This window comes from Hyperoodon ampullatus (assembly GCF_949752795.1).
Source record: "Hyperoodon ampullatus genome assembly, chromosome: 6".
NCBI lineage: Eukaryota > Metazoa > Chordata > Mammalia > Artiodactyla > Ziphiidae > Hyperoodon > Hyperoodon ampullatus.
The window spans coordinates 14,341,164-14,361,306 of record NC_136919.1 but is presented as its reverse complement, the minus strand read 5'-3'; the positions used below and the strand labels follow the sequence as shown (position 1 = coordinate 14,361,306).

Below are 20,143 nucleotides of genomic sequence, written 5' to 3'. Positions count from 1 at the left end.
TCCAAGGCTAGCCTGAGCTCTAACCACTGCACTAGACCACCTAACCCCCAACTCCACCCCTACCCCCCACTTACACTCCTGCGCTTGTGCACATCAACCATGGGAACTTAAAACAGTGCTTCCAAAACTCGCTTGAGACTAGCCACTGAAGAAGAGTCACTGATTTTTGGAAAGGCTCTTATTGTTCAGCTATTTCCAAATTACACAGGTGCACCCCGTGTGAGCAGGGCTGGGCTGAAAGGTAATCCCCATTTCACGGGTGTAGAGACCTATAACAGAAGCATCTAGACCCACTCGGGTCTGGATCCCGGCCTCCCGCTCCCTCCGCAGCGCCATGACAGGAACCCAAGTGGAGAAGGTCCTTACTGACCACGTACCCGCCCACCACTTGATGGGTAAGAGGAGAAGACGTGCGGCCCTGGGATGAGAGGCCCAGGCCGACTCCCAGCCCGGCCTCTGCTTCCCTACGCCCCTTGCCTCCAGCTGATGCAATCACATCACCTCAGGTCACCGTCGTGTCTGGGGAGCTGCAGCGGCAGCAGCGCAGAGCGGGTAGGGGTTTGGAAGGACAGGAGGGGTCAAGGCCCGGCCCTACCAACCACTCATAAGCTAAGGACCGTGGACGGGTCACTCGGCTGTCCTGTGACCACAGGAGTGGTCCTGACCTCCCCAGAGTCCCCACCTCCAGGGAGGTCACGGCGGGGGGGGCGGGAGCCCATAGACCGTGCCTGACTGAGCGATGGAGCCACGTCACTCCGCAACCCCACGGTGGGGGGCGGATTCCTGAAGGACCACTCGAAGCTGCGTCGGCAAGCAAGTGGTGGGAGAGCATTCCAGAGAGGGAGCATCCCGGGCCGAGGCTGGGAAGCTCCCCGGAGCTGGAGTCAGCGCAGTCTGCCTGGAGTGCGGAGGCAAGGGGGCGAGGCGAGGTGCAGACCACGGCCCCGGGGACTTGTTAGGGGTGAAGGCGGGGCGGCATGGTGGTCAGACCCGCTTTCTCTCTACACCTGGTCTGCTGCAGGGCCAAGGAGGGACCAGCTGGGAAAGGAAAAGGAACCACAGAAAGGAGCCTGTGGACAGGGACAGAGGTAAAGGGAGCAGAGAAGAGGATCTCCAAGCGGTCCAAGCAGAGGGCGGGGACAAGGGAGTGAGCAGGCTGACGGGCAGGAGGCGGCGGACAGAGGGCAGAATGTCAGCATGAGTGGTGCACAGGGAGAGCAAACCAGGGCGGATGCAGAAAGGCCCAGGACGAGGGCAGGAAGAGGGACAGGGAGGAGACCCAGTCGGGATTCAAAACGCTCCCAGCTGTGGGCTGACAAACGAGGCCCAGCTGCCCGGCTGCTCAGTGGCTCCGAGGTGGTGGGCACGGGGCCGGGAGGCAGAGAGAGCAGAGCTGGGCGTCCAGCGTCACGTCAGGGCATGGCCAGGGAGCCCCCCTCGGTCAGTGCCTCTTGGGGTGCCCCGGGCCAGTCTGCAGGCTCATCTGAACCCGGGGCCAAGCCCTACCCTGTTTACTTCTCGGGGACACTCTGAAGCTTGGGCAGGACAAATGCAGCTCAGGTGTGGCAAAGGCACCAGGCAGGACAGTGGGGAGGAAAGACCACCACCATCGTCAGGACACTGCAGTGCCAAGCCCCCGCCCCAGGCCTCGCTGGGTCTTTCCCACGCTGGGCACGGCACCCCTGCAGGGCGCTGCTCCGGACGTCACCGTGCCATCACTATGCAGTGCCGACGGCGCACCAGGCACCCTGGCCGCACCACGTGGCATCGTTCCTCTCTGGACACTGGGTGGCTCAGCACAAAGCTCAGGCGACCTCTGAGGGCCACGCCAGTCCCAAGACCCCCAGGCTGTCCTGGGCTTTAGGTTCTGCACAAAATAACGGCATCACCAGATTGAAATGAGTCGTTTAGTGAGCATCTTCCAACTGCGGGGCTGGCTGAGCACCAAGCAAATCCGGGGGTGGGGGGAGCCGGGGGGAACGCGAGCCCACCTCCATGCCTGAGAGTAATGCCTCAGCTCTGTGCCGGCCCCGGAGGTGAGAGGCCTGGCGCCTGGAAGCTCCCACCCTATCTGACAATAACTCCACGCCAATCTTAAGGTGAAAGATAGGCCTCCTTTGGCCAGACAGCCCTCCTCCCCTCAATAGGCAGGAACCACGCTTGTAACAAAGAGACAGGACAAGCTAAGTGGGGAACCACAAGCTTTATTGGCTGAAAGTTCTCCTCAGGAGCCTGGCCTGCTGGGACTGGACGTTCCAGGATGGGCACTCCCGGGCCTAAGCTAGGAGAAGGGAGGGGAAAAAATGAGAATTTTAGGTCCCACGGAGGGTTGTTTCTGGAGTAAGATTACTGACAGAATTAATGGTGAGGATGCTATTCTGAAACTACTTTCAAAGACATACTGTTTGATCAGTAAATATTTATAGAACCAGATGATAATGAAATATTTATCAAACGCCTACTATGTGCCAGGCATCGTTTGCTGTATTTCTCACTGGTAAAAAAAACAGCATACCAATAATTAGAACAACCATCAAAAACACGGCATGATGAAATGAAGCTTTTCATGCTCTGCTGGCAGAAAAATACAACTGACAGAGAACACGTGACCAGGTTTCACCTTCAACTTCGTTTTTCAAAAGAAGTCATTGCCAGCCCCACACCCACTCCCATCCCCCAAATGGCTTTCTCAAGGGGCATCACCTCCAGGTTTCCTCTGGCCTTCCGAAGGATTTTGTGAGTAACAACCACTACGGAAAGAGCAAAGAACGGGATGATTAGACACAGATGCCCAGGAAGACAGTGTAAAAGCCAAACGCAGGGAGGAGCCCCCCAGCCCCACATGGTTCAGGCGTGTGGTCAGCCCTGTAGCATCCAGACCCAGACGTGTAAGGCCCCACCTGCCCCATCACACATCCCAGCATCAAATAACCCAACAGAGAGGGTGGACCAGAGACCCCCTCCTCAAGTCCAGGCTAAGCCACAACCTCAGCGATACTCGAAGGCAGAGCGAGCGACACCACGTTATAGACGGAAACTGAGGCTCTGCAGGGCCAGCGGGACCCCCAGGGCCTGCCTCTGTGGGCTGGGCTCGTGGTGCTGGGCAGGGGAGAGGCCTGCACCTGACTAGGGCCCCTCAGCCCCCCGGAGAAGCAGCGCCGGGAAGGGGGTGCGCCCGTTCCAAGCAAACCCACACGTGAAGGCCAAGTCAAGGGTCGAGGGCACAGCAGTCCTCGGAGTGGGGGCCTGATGACGGGGAGGAGGACCGGACCGTGGGCGTCTCGCTCCTGAGCTGCCCTCCAGTGGCCCCCTGGGCCAGGCACACTCTACCTGGACAGCAGCGGGCGGGGCGGGATGATCTCACAGGTCCCTGTGATCTGACTGATGCCCTCCGAGCTGCGTGAGGCAGATCCCCAGCGCATCAGAACCCACAGCGGGCGGTGGGGGGTGGGGGGGAGTGCCCGCTCTCAGGGCAGCAACTGTAAAGTAAGGTGGCTTCTGCCCTCAGTCCTTGTCTTGTCCGACAAACGCCAGCACCAGCAGGAATGCCGCCACTGAGGGGAGATCGGCCCGATAAGGGATCCGCCTTCAAGGCTTTGGTGATGGCCAGGGACTCCGGCTATCCCCAGGGAGGACACACAGGCTTCTGGAACTGGGCCTTTGGCCAGCGGGGCCCAAGGCTGAGACAGTCTCCCTGTCGGTACACACGGCTCAGCTGCCCAGTGGCTTATTCGGAATAGGTGCCATGTGGTGGCCTTGAGAAAATGTTTCTTGCCTCACGAAAATTTCCGTCTGGAGGTAACGAAGTCTGTTTGCAATTTGTGACACCGCGGGAGGGGACGGATGGTGTGGGGTTTGTTTTTAACTGGGCAAAGTGAATTTCAGAGGTGCCCACTGCTTCTCTGTGCCCTGCCCTGGCCCCACGCCGCAGGGCAGACATTCTTAAGCTGGGCCCAAGGCTACGTGTTAGAGCGTCCTAAATCCTCAGAAACCATGTGCACATCTCTGTGTGTACAAGGATGCGTGCATCCTTCTGGGGAGAGAGATCCCCTCTCCTGAGGTTCGCCAAGGAGCCTGTGACCCGGAAAAGATTCGGTACCATGGCTGTGGAGGTTAAAAATAATGTTAAAACAGTACTAAAAGTACGGAACGAGCTAAGTCTCACCTGGCGCAAGTGTGAAGGGGCCCCACGTCTGAACAGCACTGCCCACGTTCAGAGCAAGAAACTCCCACTGAGATGAGAAGCCCAAGGGACAGAGTGGGGAAGAGCCTGTCCCAAATCCAGGCTGGCCCCAGGCAGAGGCGTGACTAGAACCCAGGCCTGTCTGACTCAGCACCTGCCCTTTCCACCTCAGCAGGGCACTGGCAAGGAAGGCACCAGCCTCAGGGGCGTCCAGCGGTGACAGTGGTTTGCCAGCTGTGGCCTCAGTGCACACCCCCCCGGGATTCCTGTCTACAGGCGGGAAGTGAAGTGGGCGGTTCCAGGTCATGTGGGGAGGGTCTCACGGTCACCCTTTCCCTCCTCTCCCTGCACACTCTGGGAGGAGCTGGAGTGTTCGCCTTGGCCCAGGCAGGGAGCAGCCCCAGGCCCTTTGCTCTTCCTCGTCACCAGGCGGGGAAGGGAGAGGAGGGGACACTACCCCAACTTCCACTCAGTCCCTTAGAGCCAGAGCAGACCCTGGGAGGCTGGCGGGGTTTGGGGTCTTTGGGGCAAGTCACAGGCCCAGCTCAGTCACCGGTCACAGTCAGCTGTGCAAGCTTGGGCAAGCCCTCCCCTCAGCCCACGCCGACTCTGTGCCGGGCCTCGGAGGGAGATGCGGAGAGGGGGCACCGTCTTGAGCACGGGAGACGCTACGACACGTTTGAGGTCTTTCTGACTATTAAGGGTTTGTCACCACCTGCATGCATAGAATTCAGTCTGACCTCATGGAATAAAGGAGTCAGAGAACTATCACTTACTGAGCACCCCTTCTGTCCCAGGAAGAGTACCAGAAAGCTGAGGTATCACTACCATCCCTCTTTTACAGAGGAGAAAACAGGGGCACTTTTTTATAAAGCTGTGATGAGAAATCCAGGCCCATCCGGCCAGTCCGAGTCCTCTTGAATTACCGTCTCCGGTGAGAGATAAGGAATCTAAAGCTCAGAGAGTTCAAGTCATTTATTCCAGGTCACGCAGGAGAGTGGAGGTCTGAGCCGCGTTCACTGACGATGGCAGGCTCAGCGACCCGGGACTCAGGGCTGGGTTCTGTCCTCTGGACCCGCCGTGGTAACTCACCCATCTGAACCTACTTCCGAAATATGCTCACCTGCAAACGGGGGTAACTCCATGTTCCCTGTGACTGTCTGGGACAACGTCTACAGGGCAACGCCAATGCCGAGAGTGCCAGTGTTCCCTGGACCTGGGGGCTGTACAAAAGCACGCTTCCCACCTCCTCAAAAGCTGCTCCAGGGGCCTGACCCACCTGGCCCACAGCTACCTCAGGCACGGCCTCGATGGCTCTCGCCCCACCCTGCCACCTCCAGCGCTCGTCTTCTCTGCCAGTGACTTGAACCCCCAGGCAGGAACCCCACGGGCACCCACCGGTCTGCCAGGGCCGCCTCCTCACCACCTTTCAGTCCCTCCCCACCTCCCGGCCCCTCCGTGCTCAGCCAAGGGGACCTAACACACGACGGACGCTGTGAGCCCCGCGGCTCCTTCTCGGGTCTGGTCCACAAGGCCCCTCGTGACTCAGGGATGTTGAGGGGCTGGCCACCCAAGGCCTGGTGGGGCCTGTGCTGCTAGGAGGCTCCGCCGAGTGCACGAGGGCATGGGTGCCGGGGGCTGAAAGCGGGCAGGTGGTTTGCGCCCCTGAAGCCCCCGGGCCAGGGCTGGGGCCACCTTACAAGCGTTACTGGATGTCTCCGGCCTTGCGTTTCCGTGTCTGTCTAGGAGTGTCTTTCTCAAATCGGTGCCCTCCTCTGGATCCCACTGCCCGGCCGTAGGCCCTCCTCACCTGCCTGGACCGGCCGCCAGCAAGCCCTTCTCGACGTAGATGGACAGCCCGCTTGGAGGGGCAGCCCCCGTGGCTGCCACCCGAGGCCTCTCACGCGGCGGCCCCGGTCCCCCAGGCCCCTCCCACCTCCACCTGCCACGGGCAGCGCCAGCTCCAGCAACGTGAGCTGCTGTCGGCTTTCCTCACAGGCAGTCTCCCTCCTTGTCCCTCTGCCCTTGCCCACACTGTCCCCTGTCCACCTGACCAACACCGACTCCTCCTTGAAGACTCAGGTCAGGTGTCTCTTCGTCCAAGAAGGCACCTCCCAGGACAGAGTGACCCCCTCCCCATCCCACCTCAGTGCTCCCTGAGCCCCTACACATGTTCCCATCACTGCACGCCACACACCTGTCTCCCCAGGGAGGGGACAGTCCCTGGCACCGAGCGGCCCCTCCACAGAGGTCTGTTAAGTGAATTCATCTGTCTGGGTGCATCAGGATGGGTGAAGTATGAAAGGAAACCCATAAACAGGAGGTGTGAGGACAACCCAGGGCTGGGTTTTTAGTCCTCAGAGGCAGGCAGTGGTCAGACGCGGTGGCCACCGCCCAACTACTCACACTGATCAAAGATGACTTTCTCCTGGTTCTTGCTCAGCTGCAACAGCTTCATGGTGTTTTGCAACTTCTTTTCTTGTTCAAAGAATTTTTTGTGTAGTCTGCTGATCTCTGCCTTCAACTCTCCAGTCTAAAGAGAAAGGGAATTAGAAGAATGAACAAAGAATATAAACGTCAGATCATACAGAAAGAATTACAAAACCACATAAAAAGTGCCCAACCTTACAAACAAAGGTATGTGAATAAAAACTAGAAGCCTAGTTTTCTAGGCTTGTTCTGCTGGTCAGATGGTGGTGAGGGTGTGGGCAAAGCCCTCTCACGACTGCTGGTGGAGCTGTGAACTGGCACAGCCCAGGTGGAACCACGCCCGGCGAGATGCAGCAGAATGTAAAATGTGCTCAACCCTCTGACCCAGCAATTCTACACTTGGGCATCTACCCCAAGGAATGGTAACGCAGGCACGAGAAGATGCCTGCGCTCCAGGATGTTCACTTCAGCACTGCTCACAGCAGGACAAAAAAAAACCCTGATTTGTTTCAATGGGGATTTAGATAACTCAACTACGGTACTTATGTACTATGGAATGATTTTGCAGCTATTAAAAATGATGTTGTAGAACTTCATTTATTGACATTGAAAGATGATCATAATTAGTGACAATAGTGCCCAGAACAGTTATTGGTGCACCACACACACCTGTTCCGTAAAATTGAACACATATATTTCTATCCATAGGTGTGTATATCAAGATGTCTAAACTATTTGATGAGAGAGACATCACGAAATGTTTATAGTGTTTTATTTCTGAGAGATGGGATCTGGAATAATCATTTTCTTAATTTATCAGCATTGAGGGTTTTTTCCCCAAAAACTATAATGCTGGTATTTTTTTAATGCTTAAATCTTTTTTTTTTAAATCGGAGTATAATTGTTTTACAATGTTGTATTAGTGTCTGCTGTACAATGGAGTGAATCAGCTGTATGTATACCTATATCCCCGCCCTCGTGGGCCTCCCTCCCTCCCACCCACCTATGTCATCACAGAGCACCGAGCTGAGCTTCTTGTGCTTTACAGCAGGGTTCCCACTAGCTATCTACTTTACACAAGGAGAATATAAAGGTATTATTAGGGGAGTATAATCTATTAGGAGAACCTGCTTTGATTTTCCAGAGGTGAGGAGAGTGGATGGGTGGCAAAACCAGAGTCCCCAGACCCCTGAAGTGAAAATGTGAACACCATCGTGGCTGTCTTAACCAATCTCCACTGAACTAGTTCACGGGGTTAAGGACACTCCCTTCCTCATAAAATACCTGGACTGTAAGATACCCCGGGCACAGGCCACCCTGTGCTACACTGAAATACCTCTGCCCCAAGAGGGGAGATGTTGGGCTGTCAGCTTACGAAGAGCCACTTTAGTTTGTCCCCAAACTTGTTTATGGCTGTTGTAATCAGTTATATGATTTAATTATTAAGTAAACCTATGAAATATGTGTATGAAAAGAGAGAACCGGTTGAATGAAAACTAACATATGTTTCAGGAAAAACTTGATAAAGACGAGCCACTAAAAAAACCACATTTCTGGCAAATTAGGTGTGGGTGAATAAAAGATGTGGGAGGAACAGTCTAGAAGGATTCTATATTCAAATTGCTTTGCAAGCGCCTAAGTTTTTTCTTCATCTTAAAGAAATGGAAATTGGAAGTGACAGACATACATTATGGATATAGTTTATGAAAGAAAGAAGATGTGGAACTTCAATCAGCAGACCCATATTCAAAGAAAAGGCACTGGCCCTATATCAAAAGAGTGGCAAATGAATGTACATTTAACTGTTTTAAGTTAAACTGAAATGTTTAAGGTACGTATCATTTTTTGATTCCCTACTTTAACCTACTTTTAAGATTAACCAATTGTGTCGGCTACAAGGACTTCAACTGTGCTTCCAAAACAGATCCTAATTTAAACATAAGGTTTTCTTTGATTCTTCCTCAAGCTGGGAGCCCAGAGATTTGTGTCCTGGTGGTGGCTTTGTAGGCCACACATTCTGGGACAAAGTCACTCTACATTCAGAGCCTTAGGTCCACATCTGTAAAACAGGGATGATGCCTGACCCTCTCGTCACACTGCAGTACAGTGAGACTCAGATGAGAGGATGCCTGAAGACAGGGAGAATGATTATTGCTCACCTCGCCTGGCCAACCTCTATTGCTCTTTCTAAAGTCAGTTCAGACATGACCCCCTCCAGGTCTCCTTCAGACTCTTCTCTACCAGGAGTCTAGGTTGGTTACTGCTCCTTTGGGCACCCATCGTGCCCAGTGCTTCCTCTAACATTGCCCATTTCATGGTGGATTGTAACTGGTCATTTACTTGTTTGCCTCCCCTCCTAGACTACAAGCTCCCTGAGGGCAGAACTCAATTCTTCCCTCTGACCCCCAGCGTCTGCCATGGAGTAGGTGCTGTGAGACCATCTGTCAAGTGGTGGGTTCACCTGTGCTCTCAAAACACCCCTGAACGCCCTGAATTCTATCCGGCACTGCGGACGAGGAATTTTAATTATTTATGTGTCTGCTGTTCCTCTGAACTAAAATCTTCATTGTTACAGGGTGAAGACACCATGGTAAAAACATCAGGGCTCCAGAGCCCAGCTCCGATGCTTCTAGCTGCTAAGATGATGGAGCAAGGGAGTTTCAGTTCTTACTTCCAGAAAATGGGAATACTACTACTTAACTCTCTGAAGGCTCCCGTAAGGGATAAAAGGAGTTGCTGAATGTACAGCAGAGTACCTGACACCCAGCAGGAGCTCAACAGAGCAACTCTTCCTCAGGGCCACAGAGCTGAGCTCAGAGCTGGGACTTACTCATGAGCGTGCTGCCCGACTTCTGGAACTGTTTTGTTTTGTTTTGTTTTTTGGTTGGTTGTTTTGTTTTGTCAAATGAAAAATCTCAAACATTTACAAAAGTAGAAACAATAAGATAATGAACCACCAGTTTCAGCAGCTATCAAATCATGGCCAGACTTGTTTATTCTATATCCCTGCCCATCCTCGCCCTAAAATTATTTTTAAAATCAATCCTAGAAGCCAATCATATTTCATCCATAAAATATTTTAGTACATAGCTCTAGAAGAAAAAGATTCTTTTAAAAAAAAACCCACAATGTCATTATCACATCTAAAATAATGAGAATGACTGCTTAGTATCACCGACTAGATGTCAGTAGATACACTGCCTGGACTGCATCATAATTTTATAATTTTTTTTAAACAACTGGTTTGATTCAGCATACAAATAAACGCCACGTTTTGCATTTGACTGTTATGTCTCCAGCTCCTTTTAATCCAGCGGGACTCAGAGCTCCCAAGAAGACTTGGAAAAAACAGACCACTGGGGCCACTCCCAGACTTCCTGATTCAGTAGGTCTGGGGTGAGGCCTGAAAATTTGCCCTTCCAAGTGTCCAGATGATGCTGGTGCTGACAGTCCAGGGACCATAATCTGAGAACCACTGTAAATCTGCAAGTTTCATTCTCTCTTTTATCTCTTTTTTCTTAGGATGAAAAGATGTTCTAAGCTCATACTGTACATTTCCTGCCCCAGACCTAGAATCAAGCCATTTCTCCAAGGAGTCCTAGTTCCTTTTAGTAAGAAAAGGTATTTAGAAACCATAATTTGGCGCCAGTGGTGCTCACTGACACTGGATTGGACATTTTTAGAGCCTTTTAAGTAAAAAGAACTAGTAAATTTTTAAAATAGAAAATACATCATGAGTTCATACTGGTATTTCCAATTCAAATTAGGGATTACAGGGTTTTTACTTCTTTGATTTTTTTATTTGTATCTCTTCCCTGACAGTAAAAATTTCAACATAATAAGTTATTTGTTTTATCCTATGATAAAATTTAATAATTCCAAAACATACATACAAATATCATTACTAACAATATAATCACTGAAAACAGTTAAAAAAATGTTGGCAGTTCTTTTTGCCCACTAGGAACACATAGTCAAATTATTGTGTTTTAGTCATTGAAATGTTTCCTTTTTTTTTTTTTTTCTTCTTTTTTTTGGCCATGCCATGCGGCTTGCAGGATCTTAGTTCCCTGACCAGGGATTGAGCCTGTGCCACCTGCAGCGGAAGGACGGAGTCCTAACCACTGCACCGCCAGGGAATTCCTGAAATGTTCCCTCTTTGTGTGGTTATGCCTCCGATACTATACACAGGAAAGTTGGTTTGTTCCATCTTGTTTCGAATTTTTAAAAATTGCTTTTTTCCCCACTTGGATTTATTTTTATTTATAATTATGTAAAGCATTTATACAGTTTCAAAGTCAAATTTATGAAACAAGGTCAATTCAGAGAAGTCTACCCTCTATCCCTGTCCTTCCATCCTCTTCCTTCCCACCCCTACATGTAGACTGTTCTATGACTGTTTATCCTTCCACTTAAAAACATTTTTATAAATGAACATGTGTACATATTTGTATCTCTCCCCACAACTTTCTTAGATAAACTGATATATATGATATACACTTTCCAGAGTAGTCCCAGGGACTGACTGTAGGAGATGCAAAAGGCAATTTAATGACGCTCAGAGAAAACACCAGGTAGTAAAAAACCACTGGAGCTGCTGGTGGAAACTTGGAAATCTGCTTTGCACAGATTTCACACCAAGAAAAAGGCACTGTATGAAACATAGACAGGGACAGAAAAGTGGCTAGAGGCAATTTAACACCACACAGGGGTCTGTGTGCACCAGCAGCCATATCAGAGCATCTCCAAGGTCCTTTTTCTGGTTCTAAAATTCTGTGATGCTGAAGTGAGCATAATCAATTACCCGAGAAACCCTCGGAAATAAGGGGCAAATCATCTCAAGCACTGACCAGTCCCTAGACTAATTTGCTAGCGGGGGAGACCAATGTGACTCTAATTTGTATTTATACACACTCACATAATAGAAATAAGAACTGCGTTCCATCTATTTAACAGACATTACTATGTACTGAGGTCAAAAGCACTGCATCAAGGGTGAAATGTTTAGTTCAGACACAGGCTTTAAAGATCATACAAGTACCAGTTTGGGAGGATGAGAGGAAATTACTCATTCATTCATTCAAAAACATGAACAAAATAGACACGGCCCCTCATGGAAAACAGAGGCGCACAGACATTAAACAGACAAGTATGTAATTACAACGTGTGATAAGGGCTAGGATGAAGCTGAAGAGGATGCTATGATAAAGTGACCGGGAACCCTCTCTGACCTCGAAGTAACATTTAAGCTGAGAACGGAGAGGTGAGAAGGAGCCAGTCGGCCAGGAGGGAGCACCTGTGTCTTCTGGGCTCAAGATGGAAGAGAGCTTGGTGGGCTAGGAGGAAAGGCAAGGCCAGTGTGGGGCTGGAACCCAGTGGGCCGCCCTTCCTCTCCAACACGCTGTCTTCCACTCCGTGCACAGATTTCCCTGCACAATGACTGCTCGTGTCCTTCCCCGAGCTTACGGCACCAAACTTCCTCCCCAGGATCCCAAGACAGAAACCTAAGCGCAGGCTCAGCAGAACCTTCCGAGGTGAGAGAGCTGCTTCACTGCTGCTTCTTTGCCATGGTTGGGAGATCTGAGAGCTGTCAGAGGGGTGAACTAGTTGAGTGATGACGTGGAATGCACATTTCCCTTCTGCCTTCCTGCTGGCCTTTGGCAAAAATTTATAGGTTAGATAAAGGGGAAATATCTATCAGGCCACCAGGCAAAGAGCTCTAACTCTTCCTCAACAAGCAGGCTCCTTCTTCCAGGGAGGTTTCCCTGATTATCAGAGCAGGTGCTCACCTTGTCATAATACGACATGTTTCCCACACACACAGACCCGGGGGACAGGCTCTGCTCTGCCTGACGCCTGATCTGTGCCATGGCAGATGGGGATGCAGATGGAGATGGGAGCAACTGTCCTTAATTCAGTCACGTTCAAGTTACTGCAACGTCTAGCTTTTAAGGGAAATTTCAATGGTTTTGTAATAAATCATTTTGTTTGGTTAAAAAAAAAAAGTAGTTTCTAAGTAGTTAAAATAGATTTACAAACCCCACTGAAATAGGATGCTGAAAGCTATCAAAAGGGATCACAGTCCAGAGAAAGGCATCAGAAATGAAAGACATTCTGAGCAGAATGGAATGACCTAGTCCATGAGGAAAACCTGGGACTTAAAGCCTATAAATCAAAGTCTGTCCTTGGGATTCAACACTTGTGCCTTCAAAACCAGCTCTGTACCCTTGAGTATGTGCCTCACTCCCCAAATCTCAGTTTCCTCATGTGTAGAACGTGGACAGGGTTTCCCTCAACAAAGATGGGCTGGCAGTGGGGACACGGTCGGGTCCAGGCGGCAGGCCAAGCTTGCAGGGCCCCAGGGGATCGGGTCAGAACCGGCCTGGAGCAGCCAGCGCGGTGTCAGACATGTCACTCGACCAACATGGCGCCCTCCCTGCCCCCTGCCACATTCCCCAAACTGAGGGCACACCTGCTGGAGGAAAGGTCCCGGGCTGGACATGGAGAAGCCTGAGACACAGGCCCCAGCGGCACCCTCGAGCCTCTGCATCCACATGCCACCACCCACCTGTTCACAGTGGAGCGTGCACTGGCCACTGGTGGGCAGTGAGACCCTCCAGAGGAGCGTCAGTAACCTCGAGGCCTCATCCAGGGTCAGCCTGGCTGCGCCAACATCGGTGACGAAGCTGCTCAGGGGCGCCGAGTGTGGCTGCTGCGTGGGGGGATGAGAAGGCTGTTACGTGCAGTCTTGAAAAAGATTACGGACGAGCCGGCTTTAACGGGCAGCATAAATCCCCTGACCGCAGGGCCTGTGCCCCCCAACCCCGAGCAAGAGCCTGCTGCCGGGCGCCACCAATTCATTGTTCTTAAAGACGGTGACTTACAGATTATGAGAGAACTTCGGTGGTGATTTTAGCCCGGTCAATAAGCATGATTAATGGCCACCTGAGTTCACTCCATTTACTATGCCAAGAAGAGAGTCCCCACAGCCACGGAGCCTCTCCGCAAGGTGAACGACGCCAACGGCAAGCGACGTGACATGAGTGTTTCCCCTGGAGCCTGCATGGCACTGCGGGAGGCGGAGGCGCCCACACAGGTGAGGGGGGTGACCTGCAACGCTCTTCAGGGAGCAGGATGATGGAGAAAGAGAGTGCCTTGGAGGACAGAGACCTGGGTTCCAATCCGACTGCTCTGAGTTACTTTGCCTCAGCGCCTGCACAGCGGGAATGACATCACCCACTGTAAAGGCTGCTCTGGGAGGAAAGAAAATACGATCCTAAAAGGTCCTGTGCAAGAAGAAACAGCGGCCGCCCACCATCTTGAGGCGGGTGCAGGGCGGCTCGCGGCGGCAAGCGCATCACAAGTGGCAGTGTGGTGGACCAGACCCCACGCTGCGTGAGGACCAGAACCTCAGGCATCCTGTTCACCACAGCAGCCCCAGAGCCTGCGCACAGAGGCCGGAAAGGTGACGGACAGGTGACTGGGTGGGAGAAGGGATGGACACACTGCAGGACTGAAGGATAGAGGGATGGACGAGAGACTGGACAGGCCGTGGGGGGCAGTGCAGCGGAGCCCAGCGAAGCGGCCGCGGTAACACAGGCACAAACCTCAGCAGGTGGCCCTCCCACAGAACAACAAACAGCCTCGCAGGCCGGACCTGACCTCATGAGTTTCATGCGCTATGCTCGCTGGCCCCTCTTCCCGGGGCCTTACTGAGGACTCGTGAGCCCCTTGACCCCCCAGTGCCCTCGGCCAACACTTCCACCTCCTGTTCCCCTGTGCGTCCCTCTCCCTCCAGCTCTGTCGCTCAGGTTACCTTTGTTGCCAGCTCTTGACTCGTGGGGCTGGGAGCCTCTTGAATCTGAATGTCCATCTCGGCAAGGAGCTTCTGGCCCCGGCCAATCTGCTCGCACAAGGCATCGTAGTCCTCAATCAGGCCCAGGACGTGGCAGCCACTCTTGCTGGCCCAAAGGCTGTGGCCAGGGACTAGGCGGGACACATGTGAGGCGCTGGTGATCGAGCTGCCACTGTCGCAGGAGAGGGTGTCCATGTCGTTTCCAGAGAGTGGAGGAGTCTCTGAAGCTACAGAACGAGAAGGAGGATGTCAGACCTCTCTGGGGCGGCACCCTGCATTCGATGAGCTGCGTTCAACGATGTCTAGCCAGCCAGGAGGGTTAAGAGCCCTCAGGCCCAAATGCTATCTGACACAGCCCCGAGGGGAAAGAGGCCTGGAGCCAGGACCTCAGTCTGGGTATTACCTGCCGTAGGCTTATTCATCCTGTGGGAGAAGCTCATTTCAATCCAACCAACACTCATCAGGCACCGGCTCTGCAGAAGAGCCCTGATTCACACAGATGAATCAAGCCTGGGCCTGGGCTTCAGGGGCCCGTGGTCTAATCGGAACACAGATGCCACGTGGGAGGTGTAACAGCATGACGACAAAGAGCCGGAGCTCGGCGGACAGAATAATCAAGCCTCTGTGCGGGAAGGGAGATCAGGGACGGCTTCCTAGAAGCAGCAACAATTGCGCTGGGCTGAATGGGTAGTAAGAATGATGCTACACAGAGGTAAAAGCCTGCCGCTTTCTACCTTTGGATCAACAGAAGCACGGATGGATAATTCTGACCGGGGCCAGCAGGGAAGACATTTCCCTGGGCAGTTTGCATTCAGGATGAGTCTTCAGGAAGCAGCAGGAATTTCACTGGCACAGAAGCAGGCAAAGTCAGTCTGGCAAAGGCGGGAGCCACACTGCACAGTCCCAGTGACAGGGAAGTGCAGGCCGAACTGCAGGATGGTTTGACCCATCCGTGTGGCACCAGGAGGGCAGAGGGGTGTGGCTGGATGGGCCCGCTCGGGCTGGATGCTGCAGGGCCTTGAAAGCCACGATAAGGCAGTCACACTTTAATCCAGGGCAAGAGGGAGCGAAACCAATGATGTCGCTAAGGTTGGTAACACCTAGGCTTGGAGAATGAGATTGCCAGCTAGAAATGCTGAGAACACAAACCCCCAACCCCTGCTAAATACCCTGCTGAGTTGGGACCAGGGACACCCCTTTCCTCCAATTTAAAAAGTCCCACTGCCAAACCCAACTGTGCCATAGTTACCCAGACTTTAGCTTTGTACCTGATCTTGGTGACACTGCTGGGGTGGAATCAAACAGATCATATGAATTGTCAGCTGCCACGGGATACTTGTCACCATCTACAAAATGCAAAATAAGGGAAATAAACCATCAAACGTTTTAGTTCCACTCTCATCAGCATTTGAGAGAGAACTGAATGAAAACACAGTGAAGTACCAGACACACACAAGCGTTCATTCAGGTCCTCACTAGGCATCTCTCCCGCCAGGCCCCGCGCAGGACACAGGGGATACAGAGTGAGCAGCCCGGCTGCCTCCCCGGAAGGACCCTCTTGTCCAGACAAGTAAACAAGCTGTTTCCCCTCAGCGGTCAGGGCTAAGGAAGGGAGGCACGGGGGCTGTGGGAGCTCAAGTGAGGGGGTAACCCGAGGAGGGACAGACATGTAGGCAGAGGAAGGAGAAGATGCCAAGGCACAGAGGAGGGAGCCCTCATGACACATTCAGGGAGCGTGAAGTGGGGGACGTCAGGCGGGACAATGTCAGGCTGAGACCTGTTTTGGGCTGGAGGAGTGAGCCTGGAGGCGGCTGCAGTAACCCACATAAGACAGAAGAGTGACCCGAAGTAGGATTTGGAAGGTGATGCATTCCAAACAATGTAAGGAGGCAAAACCAGTCATATGCGGGACGAGATGACGGGCCACACTCTATAATTCAGGAAAGCACTTTCACATCTGAACTCTCAGTAGCTCGGGGGCAGGATGGCACTGTGATTCAGGTTTCCTGGAAAAGGAGACCAATGGGCAGAGACAGGAAGTGACCTGCCTAGCATCACCCAGAGTGTCCGCGGCAGAGAGAGGACTGTGTCCAGGCCTCAAGGTGTCCTGTCCAGCTTGTTCCCCACCCAGGCCCCTCCAAAGAGTGCACTTCAATTTTGGGGCCAAGACGCCCGGGGGTCAGCTCTGTGGAGCTGGCCCAAGAGCGATCACTTCCTGCAAAAACAGCAGTCTTTAGGCCAGAACTTTCAGACAGCTGCATTTAAATATCGTCCTGAAAAGTCCTGTGCAAAGGAAGAAATGCTGCTGCCTACTGTATAATTCTAATCTTCACTTGAGGAAACTGGAAAACTTCTCCACGGAGACGGTGCTGTGAATTTTGAGCACATTCTCCTAGATGCCTCTTTGGAGACCCCCCCACAGGGCTGACCCTGGACAGATTTCAAAAACAGGCAAAGGCTGTTCAATGGCCTCACTTCCACTGCCTCAAAGCTCCTTCCTGGGCGCCCCAATCACTGAACTGTTCTCCCTGCTTCAATCTCCCTAGCTCACACCAACAACCTCCTTGGTCCCATCTCCTCAAAGCCCTAAGAAGGGCCAAGAGCAGACCCCTATTTAAACATGGCAAGGCCTACTGCTGACGTATCCCCTGTGCAGAAGGCGGCAGCAGGGCCTCCCAACCCTGTGAGGTTCCCCTTGCAGGATTTTATCCTAAGAATACTGTTTAACAGAAAAAGCGTGTTAACGCTGATGTTTATGAAAGCTCCAAATCAGAGACCACTTTAATAATCATCAGGGTAATGGTTTGGTGACTGACAATCATCTGAAAACAATAATTAGGAAGCCCGTGTGAAACAAGGGGAAACACTTATGATGTAATATTGGGCAAAAACAAAGAAAGGACACAGAATGGCACAAAAACCAATTTGAACATTATAAATTCAGGCCTACATTTGATTACCAAACGAAGAGACACATACAAAGCAAAAAATTATTATTTTGTAACCATGAAGGATTTTTTTTTTTCATATCGTCACATCACCTTTTTGGTTCAAATTTTAAAATCCTTACCAAGGAGAAGCCCACGAGCGAGTCACTGTAAGTTCCAGAGTTGGGTGACTAGGTGCTCTTTGAGAGATTTTAATTTTTTAAATTAAAGGCGACAGATGTAATTCCCAATCTAAGTAAAGGTAAGTCCAAACTTTTCTACACTACTTGCTTATAAAGTCTGTTGGCATTCCTTGTCCCCTGGATGCGCACACCCATCCACCTGGGCATTGGGATGATGACCCCCAGACACCAGGGCTCCTGAAGGCCAGGTGGTACTTCAGACACAGCACTGGACCTGGATCTGGAAATGATTTCTAGCTCCAGCTCTGCCACCTACATGCTGTGTGACTTTGGGCAAGTCCAGTACCCTCTCTGGGGTTTAGTTCCTTCATCCAAAGAGCAAAGAGGGTGGCCTGGCTGACTGATTTGAGCCTGGCCACCTGCCGGTTTATGCCCGGCCCTAGGCAGGAGTCGGGCAGACGAGGCCCAGCCTGTCCTCTTTCTGCTCCCTACGCAGCCTCTGCAGGGCTAGGCGATAAACCCAGAGGTAAACGCCAAACTGAACCAGTTTTCAAGCCTGCCGGGAAGCTTTTGAGATCCTGAGACGCTGACAACCGGAGGAAGAGGTGAAGATTCTCGTTTAAAGGCAGTAAGAGGGACTGAAAAGGATTTTCAGCAGCAGGTGATGTGGACAGGACTAAGGGGGTGGCAGAGAGCAGGACTGGAGGCTATACGTGGGGCTGGAAGCCCAAACCCCACTGCCCTGAGAATCAGCAGGCCCCACAGATGACACTGTTTTGCCAAAGGTGACAGCTACTTAGCGGTCAGGTCCCAAGCTCCCAGGGTACACGGCGCATCTGCTGTCAGTGAGAAGACACCTCCATGGGGCAAGGGTGGGATTCAGAAGCTCACACGTGCCGCGCAGACGCGCAGGGCTGCATTTCAAACAGTGAGATGAGGCAGGGCAGTACCGGGCTTGTCCAGCTGCTGGGGCCGCTCGGGGACAGACAGGGTCTGGAGAGCCAAAGTGAGATCTGCCTCCTGGGCCTTCTCCCCGCCCTGTGCCAGCCGCTCCTCCAGCCTGCTCTGCAGCGTGCTGTTGGTTTCGATGCTCCTTTCTAGCTGCACCCGCAGAGCCTGGATCTCTGTCAGGAGGCCATGCAGGTGGCCGAAAGGGTCCTGCCCCCTCCAGCCTTCTCCCGTTGCCTCTGCCCTGGTCTCTGCAAACACAAGCAAAGGGAAGCCTCGACACTGTCAACCGCCAGAGGGTCAGCCGTCGAAGACAAGTGACGGTGCTTTCCACGCGCTGCCATCACCACCCTCCCCTGCCTAAGACCTAGGTACCATAGAACATAACAACTCGACTTGAAAAACAAAAATACTGGCAGACTTAATTGCTGCTATTCCACAGGCTAAATAAGAGCTGGAAATTAATTTTCGTTTCTGGCCATAAAGGCCTAACAAATTGCACACCAAACCCTGAAATTATGTCTAGTAGTAATAAAATCTATTTGGGCTGGAATTATATAATGAAAGGGCTGATTTTAAGAGCCACGGTATATTTAAAAGACACAACAGCAAGAATAAGAAAAGCAACCTGAGGAGAAAATGAGAGCTGAGAGGTGACCCTTTTCTAGGTAAACTTTCAATAGGGAGAAACCATCTGGAAAATGAGTTGCGAAAAAAAAAAAAAAAGAAAAAAACCCCACCACACCTCAAAACTGATTCTAAAACATTAGAGTTTACAGTCAAGTCGCTCTGATCTGGTATCTCTCTAGGATATAGCGAGGCCCAGGGCCAGCAATGATCTCTAGAGCAACGTTCAGCCCATAGTAGGTGCTCCATAATTATCTGCTGAATGAATGGGCAAAAAGAAAACAAAAACAAACATACACTAGCAGGAAAATCATCATAAAAGTGATTTCTTGAGTGTCTACTACGTGCCAGGTACTGTGCTAGGATGCTCTTAATAAATGATTTCATTTAATTTTCACAACTGTACACAACAGAGATTAGTAGACATGTTTTACAGAGAAAGGAGCGGGCCCAAAGGGATGAGGTGACCTGTGGAAGGCACACACTGGGACGCGAGGCCGTGAGAACCCAGACCACCGCTCGCCGGACTCCTGAGCCTAAGTCCTTCCATGCTTCCCGCTGCCACTTGAGAAGAAGGGTGGCCCAGAGAGCCTGCCTCAGCATCGACCTACTCCACCCTGGAGGCAAGCCTGGGGTTTCAGGGCAGCGTTTCAGTAAAGAGGGCAGCCCGCCATCCGGGGGAGCTCACAGGCCAGAGCGCCCAGTACCTCGCGGCCTCCTGTGCTCTTCATCCAGCTTCTCGTACACCTTCAGCTCCACCCGGAGGGACTGCAGTAGCTTGTCGTTCTGTGCGAGCAGCTGCTGCCTCACCTTCGCCTCCTCTTGCACCCTGGAAAGGCCCCGGTGCCAGGGGAGGAGAGGTTATTCTCACGCAGGGGCTTACTTGACCCACAGGGCAGGCAATTCCACCGTCAGCCGGCGAGTGTGGACAAGAGTGACAGCGTGGGGAGGAGTGCCCCTCACAGCACTGCTTCCCGAGGGCTCCTCCAGGCCCAGCCCTTTACAGACGTGATCTCACGTCATCTTCAGA

General features: G+C 52.2%; 1 protein-coding gene across 6 annotated transcripts in view; it reads right to left on the bottom strand.

The window, feature by feature from the left end:
* Positions 1–2,191: 2,191 nt before the first annotated feature.
* CDK5RAP2 (CDK5 regulatory subunit associated protein 2) overlaps positions 2,192–20,143 on the bottom strand; it is a gene marked incomplete at its 5' end in the record, with an annotated part of 184,507 nt that continues 166,555 nt past the window's right edge. For 5 of the 6 annotated variants that reach the window (XM_079706153.1, XM_079706155.1, XM_079706154.1 and 2 more), the window contains 8 exons: positions 2,192–2,281; positions 2,704–2,750; positions 6,590–6,716; positions 13,182–13,325; positions 14,430–14,695; positions 15,737–15,814; positions 18,489–18,725; positions 19,821–19,942. In XM_079706153.1, coding sequence (XP_079562279.1) covers positions 2,225–2,281; positions 2,704–2,750; positions 6,590–6,716; positions 13,182–13,325; positions 14,430–14,695; positions 15,737–15,814; positions 18,489–18,725; positions 19,821–19,942 — 1,078 coding nt within the window. In that variant the 3' untranslated portion in view covers positions 2,192–2,224. The remainder of the gene's footprint in view (positions 2,282–2,703; positions 2,751–6,589; positions 6,717–13,181; positions 13,326–14,429; positions 14,696–15,736; positions 15,815–18,488; positions 18,726–19,820; positions 19,943–20,143) is intronic. The other variant, XM_079706157.1, reaches the window with a different exon arrangement.